This window comes from Bos mutus, chromosome 3 (assembly GCF_027580195.1).
Source record: "Bos mutus isolate GX-2022 chromosome 3, NWIPB_WYAK_1.1, whole genome shotgun sequence".
Lineage (NCBI taxonomy): Eukaryota > Metazoa > Chordata > Mammalia > Artiodactyla > Bovidae > Bos > Bos mutus.
The window spans coordinates 103,246,243-103,255,150 of record NC_091619.1 but is presented as its reverse complement, the minus strand read 5'-3'; the positions used below and the strand labels follow the sequence as shown (position 1 = coordinate 103,255,150).

The window sequence follows — 8,908 nt, the reverse complement described above, 5'->3', positions numbered from 1 at the left end:
ATTTGCATTTCTCTGATAATGAGTGATGTTAAGCATCTTTTCAAGTGTTTGTTAGCCATCTGTATGTCTTCTTTGGAGAAATGTCTGTTTAGTTCTTTGGCCCATTTTTTGATTGGGTCGTTTATTTTTCTGGAATTGAGTTGCAGGAGTTGCTTGTATATTTTTGAGATTAATTTTTTCTCAGTTGCTTCATTTGGTATTATTTTCTCCCATTCTGAAGGCTGTCTTTTCACCTTGCTTATAGTTTCCTTTGTTGTGCAGAAGCTTTTAATTTTAATTGAGTCCCATTTGTTTATTTTTGCTTTTATTTCCAATATTCTGGGAGGTGTGTCATAGAGGATCCTGCTGTGATTTATGTCAGAGAGTGTTTTGCCTATGTTCTCCTCTAGCAGTTTTATAGTTTCTGGTCTTACGTTTAGATCTTTAATCCATTTTGAGTTTATTTTTGTGTATGGTGTTAGAAAGTGTTCTAGTTTCATTCTTTTACAAGTGGTTGACCAGTTTTCCCAGCACCACTTGTTAAAGAGATTGTCTTTTCTCCATTGTATATTCTTGCCTCCTTTGTCATATACAATGGAGATTGTCTTTTCTCCATTGTATATTCTTTGCCTCCTTTGACACTCCTAAGGTATCCATAGGTGCGTGGATTTATCTCTGGGCTTTCTATTTTGTTCCATTGATCTATATTTCTGTCTTTGTGCCAGTACCATACTGTCTTGATGACTGTAGCTTTGTAGTAGAGCCTGACGTCAGGCAGGTTGATTCCTCCAGTTCCATTCTTCTTTCTCAAGATTGCTTTGGCTATTCGAGGTTTTTTGTATTTCCATACAAATTGTGAAATTATTTGTTCTAGCTCCATGAAAAATACTGTTGGTAGCTTGTTAGGGATTGCATGGAATCTATAGATTGCTTTGGGTAATATACTCATTTTCACTATATTGATTCTTCCGATCCATGAACATGGTATATTTCTCCATTTATTAGTGTCCTCTTTGATTTCTTTCACCAGTGTTTTATAGTTTTCTATATATAGGTCTTTAGTTTCTTTAGGTAGATATATTCCTAAGTATTTTATTCTTTTCATTGCAATGGTGAATGGAATTGTTTCCTTAATTTCTCTATTTTCTCATTATTAGTGTATAGGAATGCAAGGGATTTTTGTGTGTTGATTTTATATCCTGCAACTTTACTATATTCATTGATTAGCTCTAGTAATTTTCTGGTGGAGTCTTTAGGGTTTTCTATGTAGAGGATCATGTCATCTGCAAACAGTGAGTTTTACTTATTCTTTTCCAATTTGGATTCCTTTTATTTCTTTTTCTGCTCTGATTCCTGTGGCCAAAACTTCCCAAACTGCTGAATAGTAGTGGTGAAAGTGGGCACCCTTGTCTTGTTCCTGACTTAGGGGAAATGCTTTCAATTTTTTACCATTGAGGATAATGTTTGCTGTTGGTTTGTCATATATAGCTTTTATTATGTTGGGGTATGTTCCTTCTGTTTCTGCTTTCTGGAGAGTTTTTTTTTTTTTTTATCATAAATGGATGTTGAATTTTGTCAAAGGCTTTCTCTGCATCTATTGAGATAATCATATGGCTTTTATTTTTCAATTTGTTAATGTGGTGTATCACATTGATTTGCAGATATTGAAGAATCCTTACATCCCTGGGATAAAGCCCACTTGGTCATGGTGTATGATCTTTTTAATGTGTTGTTGGATTCTGATTGCTAGAATTTTGTTAAGGATTTTTGCATCTATGTTCATCAGTGATATTGGCCTGTAGTTTTCTTTTTTTGTGGGATCTTTGTCAGGTATTGGTATTAGGGTGATGGTGGCCTCATAGAATGAGTTTGAAGTTTACCTTCTTCTGCAATTTTCTGGAAGAGTTTGAGTAGGATAGGTGTTAGCTCCTCTCTAAATTTTTGGTAAAATTCAGCTGTGAAGCCGTCTGGACCTGGGCTTTTGTTTGCTGGAAGATTTCTGATTACAGTTTCAATTTCTGTGCTTGTGATGGGTCTGTTAAGATTTTCTATTTCTTCCTGGTTCAGTTTTGGAAAGTTGTACTTTTCTAAGAATTTGTCCATTTCTTCCACGTTGTTCATTTTATTGGCATATAATTGCTGATAGTCATCTCTTGTGATCCTTTGTATTTTTGTGTTGTCTGTTGTGATTTCTCCATTTTCATTTCTAATTTTGATTTGATTTTTCTCCCTTTGTTTCTTGATGAGTCTGGCTAGTGGTTTGTCAGTTTTATTTATCCTTTCAAAGAACCAGCTTTTGGCTTTGTTGATTTTTGCTATGGTCTCTTTTGTTTCTTTTGCATTTATTTCTGCCCTAATTTTTAAGATTTCTTTCCTTCTACTAACCCTGGGGTTCTTCATTTCTTCCTTTTCTAGTTGCTTTAGGTGTAGAGTTAGGTTATTTATTTGACTTTTTTCTTGTTTCTTGAGGTATGCTTGTATTGCTATGAACTTTCCCCTTAGTACTGCTTTTACAGTGTCCCACAGGTTTTGGGTTGTTGTGTTTTCATTTTCATTCATTTATATGCATATTTTTATTTCTTTTTTGATTTCTTCTGTGATTTGTTAGTTATTCAGCAGCGTGTTGTTCAGCCTCCATATGTTGTAATTTTAAATAGTTTTTATCCTGTAATTGAGATCTAATCTTACTGCATTGTGGTCAGAAAAGATGCTTGGAATGATTTCTATTTTTTTTTTAATTTACCAAGGCTAGATTTATGGCCCAGGATGTGATCTATCCTGGAGAAGTTTCTGTGTGGGCTTGAGAAAAAGGTGAAATTCATTGTTTTGGGGTGAAATGTCCTTTAGATATCAATTAGGTCTAACTGGTCTATTGTCTCATTTAAAGTTTGTGTTTCCTTGTTAATTTTCTGTTTATTTGATCTATCCATAGGTGTGAGTGGGGTATTAAAGTCTCCTACCATTATTGTGTTATTGTTAATTTCTCCTTTCATACTTGTTAGCATTTGTCTTACATATTGTGGTGCTCCTATGTTGGGTGCATATATATTTATAATTGTTATATCTTCTTCTTGGATTGATCCTTTGGTCATTATATAGTGTCCTTCTTTGTCTCTTTTCACAGCCTTTGTTTTAAAGTCTATTTTATCTGATATAAATATTGCTACTCCTGCTTTCTTTTGGTCTCTATTTGCATGGAATATCTTTTTCCAGCCCTTCACTTTCAGTCTGTATGTGTCCCCTGTTTTGAGGTGGGTCTCTTGTAGACAACATATATAGGGGTCTTATTTTTGTATCCATTCAGCCAGTCTTTGTCTTTTGGTTGGGGGCATTCAACCCATTTACATTTAAGGTAATTATTGATAAGTATGATCCCATTGCCATTCACTTTATTGTTTTGGGTTAGAGTTTATACACCCTTTCTGTGTTTCCTGTCTAGAGAAGATCCTTTAGCATTTGTTGGAGAGCTGGTTTGGTAGTGCTGAATTCTCTCAGCTCTTGCTTGTCTGTAAAGCTTTTGATTTCTCCTTCTTATCTGAATGAGATCCTTGCTGGGTACAGTAATCTGGGCTGTAGGTTATTTTCTTTCATCGCTTTAAGTATGTCCTGCCATTCCCTCCTGGCCTGAAGAGTTTCTATTGAAAGATCAGCTGTTATCCTTATGGGAATCCCCTTGTGTGTTATTTGCTGTTCTCCCCTTGCTGCTTTTAATATTTGTTCTTTGAGTTTGATCTTTGTTAATTTGATTAATATGTGTCTTGGGGTGTTTTGCCTTGGGTTTATCCTGTTTGGGGCTCTCTGGGTTTCTTGGACTTGAGTGATTATTTCCTTCCCCATTTTAGGGAAATTTTCAACTATTATCTCCTCAAGTATTTCTCATGGTCTTTCTTTTTGTCTTCTTCTTCTGGGACTCCTATGATTCAAATGTTGGGGCATTTAACATTGTCCTGGAGGTCTCTCAGATTGTCCTCATTTCTTTTAATTCATTTTTCTCTTTTCCTCTCTGATTCATTTATTTCTACCATTTTATCTTCTACTTCACTAATCCTATCTTCTTCCTCCTTTATTCTACTATTTGTTCCCTCCAGAGTGTTTTTGATCTCATTTATTGCATTATTCATTATACACTGACTCTTTTTTATTTCTTCTAGGTCCTTGTTAAACCTTTCTTGCATCTTCTCAATCTTTGTCTCCAGGCTATTTATCTGTGATTCCATTTTGATTTCAAGATTTTGGATCATTTTCACTGTCATTCGGAATTCTTTATCAGGTAGATTCCCTATCTCTTCCTCTTTTGTTTGGTTTGGTGGGCATTTATCCTGTTCCTTTACCTGCTGGGTATTCCTCTGTCTCTTCATCCTGTTTATATTGCTGTGTTTGGGGTGGCCTTTCTGTATTCTGGCAGTTTGTGGAGTTCTCTTTATTGTGGAGTTTCCTCACTGTGAGTGGGGTTGTACGGGTGGCTTGTCAAGATTTCCTGGTTAGGGAAGCTTGTGTCGGTGTTCTGGTGGGTGGAGCTGGATTTCTTCTCTCTGGCATGCAATGAAGTGTCCAGTATTGAGTTATGAGATGTCAGTGGGTTTGGAGTGACTTTGGGCAGCCTGTATATTGAAGCTCAGGGCTGTGTTCCTATGTTGCTGGAGAATTTGGGTGGTATGTCTTGCTCTGGAACTTGTTGGGCCTTGGGTGGTGCTTGGTTTCAGTGTAGGTATGGAGGCGTTTGATGAACTCCTGTCGATTAATGTTCCCTGAAGTCAGGAGTTCTCTGGTGTTCTCAGGATTTGGACTTAAGCCTCCTGCTTCTGGTTTTCAGTCTTGTTTTTACAGTAGCCTCAAGACTTCTCCATCTGTACAGCACCATTGACAAAACATCTAGGTTAAAGATGAAAAGTTTCTCCACAGTGAGGGACACCCAGAGAGGTTCACAGAGTTACATGGAGAAGAGAAGAGGGAGGAGGGAATTAGAGGTGACCCAAATGAGATGAGGTGGAATCAAAAGAGGAGAGAGCAAGCTAGCCAATAATCACTTCCTTATGTGTGCTCCACAGTCTGGACCGCTCAGAGATGTTCACGGAGTTATACAGAGAGGAGAAGAGGGAGGAAGGAGACAGAGGTAGCCAGGAGGATAAAGAGGGGAATCAAAAGGAGAGAGACAGATCCAGCCCGTAATCTGTTCCCTAAGTGTTCTCCACCGTCTGGAACCCACAAAGAGATTCACAGAGTTGGGTAGAGAAGAGAAGGGGGAGGGAGGAGATAGAGGTGACCTGGTAGAGAAAAAGGAGCGGGAGAGAGCAGTCAAGTCAGTAATCTCACTCCCAAGAAAAAATGGGTACTGAAGATTGGGTTCTTAAAGGTACAAAATTGATAACAAATACCAAAAAGCAAAGATTAAAAATCCAGAGTAGAGGTTGGATTTTCAAAAATACAATATTAAAGAAAAGAAAAAAAAGGGAAAAAAAAACAAAGTCACAAAAATTATAAAAAAAAAAATATATGACGTTTCCTTTAAAAAATAGGGTCTCTTTTTTTTTTTTTTGCAAAGTAATAGTAGGTTATAAAAATGAAAATTAAAGGAGTAATAGAGGATTTAAAATTAAAAAAAATAATAAAAAGAATGATAGTAAAATTAGTAAAAATACATCTAAGACTTTCTCTGGTGTTTTTGTGGGCAGTTTGGGGTCAGTTCATTTTCGGATAGTTCCTTGGTCCAGCTTATATTTCTCCAGATCTATAGGCCCCTTCCTATGTAGTTGGTACTGACTGCAGTGTTTTAATCTATTGCACCTGTCACTTCCAAGGCTGTTCCCTCTGTTTTAGCTTCTTCTGTTTGCTGGTCTCTTTAGCGTCTGATTTTGGCCCCGACACAAGGCGGCGATGGGACACTTTTTTAGGCTCACTTGTTCAGTCATGCTGTGGGGAGGAAGGGACCCTCCTTTTGAAGACAATCAGCTGCTTTTCTGGGTGCCTGATGTCCTCTGCCGGCATTCAGAAGTTGTTTTGTGGAATTTACTCAGCGTTTAAATGTTCTTTTGACGAATTTGTGGGGGAGAAAGTGGTCTCCCTGTCCTATTCCTCTGCCATCTTAGGACCGCCCCACCACATAAATTCTTAACTCCATCCCGCCAACCACAACAGAAAGGGGATCACTCCCTCAAATTGAGCCCAGTCCTTCCTTTTGTAGCTTGGACACCACATTTTCCTGTTTCATTAAACACTTGGTCCATGATTTAGTTTGTCATAGCCCTGTAATTTTAGATTTCTCTATTAACTAGCCATTTCCTTTACCATATGAACAAGCCAAAATCCTTACAATGTAAAATACTGTATTTCACCATCTAGTTCGTGACTTACACCTCCTTTCCACCTGGTTCAAAAATCTTAGAAATCCCGCCTACACTTGGCTTCTTTTAACCTACTTCATGTATTAATAGACGTCTGTTGCAACTATTCTCCCAAAGCCTCTTTGTTGCTAAAAGTGATAGACGACTTTTAAGATTCTTGTCTTACTTGATATCCTCACACATTTGACCACAAAGACCACCTTCTCCTTACAGACCTTGTCTCATCTTGGGTTTCTGTGTTGTATCATCCCTCTTTGGTCACTTAGTACTGCCTTCTCTGGATTCTCCTCTAAGCCTGTCCTTAAATACTGGAGCTTTTCAGGGTTCTGGTGTTAGTGTTCTTCTAGGCACTGTCTTTGAGTGGTCTCATCCCTTCTGATGGCTTCAGTTCCTCCAGAAGTGCTGATGACATGCAGATTCCTATCTCCAGAGTATTTTCTTTAGCTTTTGATCCCTCAGTCCAACAGATACTAGGAGTCCCACAAGCTCCTTGAATCCAAGGCTAGACTTATGTTTCCTCCTCAGCTCCTTTCCCAAACTTACCTCTCCCATTTCCTTCTCTTTTCTTCTTTTAATCTTCGTGCCTCCTCTGCCTCTCCCTATCTCTCTCCTATGTGACCCACCTGTGGCTCACTGGAAAACATGACTTTGACTCTCCATAGGGCACAGTTTATTTCCAAATAACAGTTCTTTTCTTGATACTACAGACTTAAGTCAGATACCTAACAACTGTGTTTCTAAAGTTCTAGTGTATTCAAGTGTTTCTGCTGAAGCCCATTTTTGGGGAAGCTTCAAAGGAAGGGCAGACATTCCCATTTGATATGAAACAGAGCAAATGCTGTATCCACAGATATCTAATTCTTTGCTTGGCCACTGTAAAATATTTTATAAGTTGCATGAACTACACATGCTCATGAAGTAAAACAAATAGGTTTATATGCTCCTTTTGCAAGTTCTACATTTTGAAGAGCAGAGTTTGTTATTTGGGATCTCAAGATAAATTAGGATTAAATAATACAATATTGACATGCTGTTTCATATCAAGTGGAAATTCTTTCAAAAATTTGGCTTTGCAATCGTCCTGGCATGCACTTACTTTGCTACTGGTATGTATCTGGCACTCCTGATTCGAATACCAGCAGAATTTCAATCTGGAGATTCCACTTTATGGATCATGACTCTGTTATTTCTCTACACCAGGAGAAGGATGCAGGACTTCCTTTTGGGAAACCACAGCTCTCTTACTGAGTTTATTCTTTTAGGATTCTCTGGCAACACTAAGATAAATGTTATTCTGTTCAGCGTTTTCCTTTTCCTTTACCTCGTCACCCTTCTGGGAAATGGGCTCATTATCACCTTGATACGCAAGGATTCCCGCCTCCACACACCCATGTATTTTTTTCTCAGTGTCCTATCCATTCTGGATATGGGGTATGTCACCACCACAGTGCCCCAGATGCTGGTACATCTGGTTTCCAAGAAAAAGACCATTTCTTACGTTGGATGTGTGGCCCAGATGTACATCTTTCTGATGCTAGGTATCACTGAGTCTTGGCTTTTTGCAATCATGGCTTATGACAGGTATGTAGCCATTTGCCACTCCCTGAGGTATAATGTCATCATGAGCCCTTTGCTGTGTGGGTTAATGGTGGCCTTCTGTGGATTCTGGGGTACTAGTTGTGCCCTGATATACACTGTCTCTGCTATGATTCTTCCCTATTGTGGGCCCAATGAGATAAATCACTTCTTCTGTGAAGTACCTGCAGTCTTGAAGTTAGCCTGTGCAGACACATCTCTAAATGACCAGGTGGACTTCATCTTGGGCTTCATCCTTCTTTTGGTCCCACTATCCCTCATCATCATTGTCTACATCAATATATTTGCTGCCATCTTGAGAATCCGCTCCTCCCAAGGGCGACTCAAGGCCTTTTCCACCTGTGCCTCCCATATCACTGTGGTCACCATGTTCTCAATTCCATGTATGGTTATGTACATGAGACCTGGATCGAAGGCCTCCCCAGAAGAGGACAAGAAGCTGGCCCTGTTCTACAATGTCATCTCTGCCTTCCTCAACCCCATCATCTACAGCCTCCGAAACAAAGATGTGAAGAGGGCTTTCCTCAAAGTGACAGGGTGGGGCAATGCACCCAAATAAAGTCACAGCAGCTGGGGCACCAGCAACAAACCCAGGACACAGCCTACATGACCTCTTCATCCAAATCCTTTTGAACGTCCCTGGGCACACCTGATATATCAGTTGGCTAGATTCAGTAGGACTGCATATCAGAACACCTGAAGGGCTAAAGCAGTGGGTGTCCCTCAAGCACAAAGACACCAGACAGCGTCTCCATGTAAGCAAGTCCCATGTTTGATTCATCTCTGTATCACCAGTTTATAAGATCTAGTAAAGAACTGGAATCAATTTTTATTTTTAATAAGATGCTATTTTATTAAAATAATAAAAATATTATTATTTTTTTTTATTACTAAATGAACACAAAACTGGGTGCTTGAGCTCTGGACTCATGAAATAAGTTCAAACTGATGGGGACAAGATGACTTCCAGATTCCCAGATCAGTGACCCAAC

General features: G+C 38.7%; 1 protein-coding gene across 1 annotated transcript; it reads left to right on the top strand.

The window, feature by feature from the left end:
• Nucleotides 1-7,527: 7,527 nt before the first annotated feature.
• On the top strand, nucleotides 7,528-8,475 carry LOC102287757 (olfactory receptor 2A12). Its single transcript, XM_005906853.1, has one exon. It carries the CDS (start codon nucleotides 7,528-7,530, stop codon nucleotides 8,473-8,475), a length of 948 nt encoding a protein of 315 aa, XP_005906915.1.
• Nucleotides 8,476-8,908: the final 433 nt, after the last annotated feature.

Bases quoted from the DNA above. Each gene is read 5' to 3' on its own strand.
- LOC102287757 (XM_005906853.1), top strand. From the start codon at position 7,528: ATGCAGGACTTCCTTTTGGGAAACCACAGCTCTCTTACTGAGTTTATT.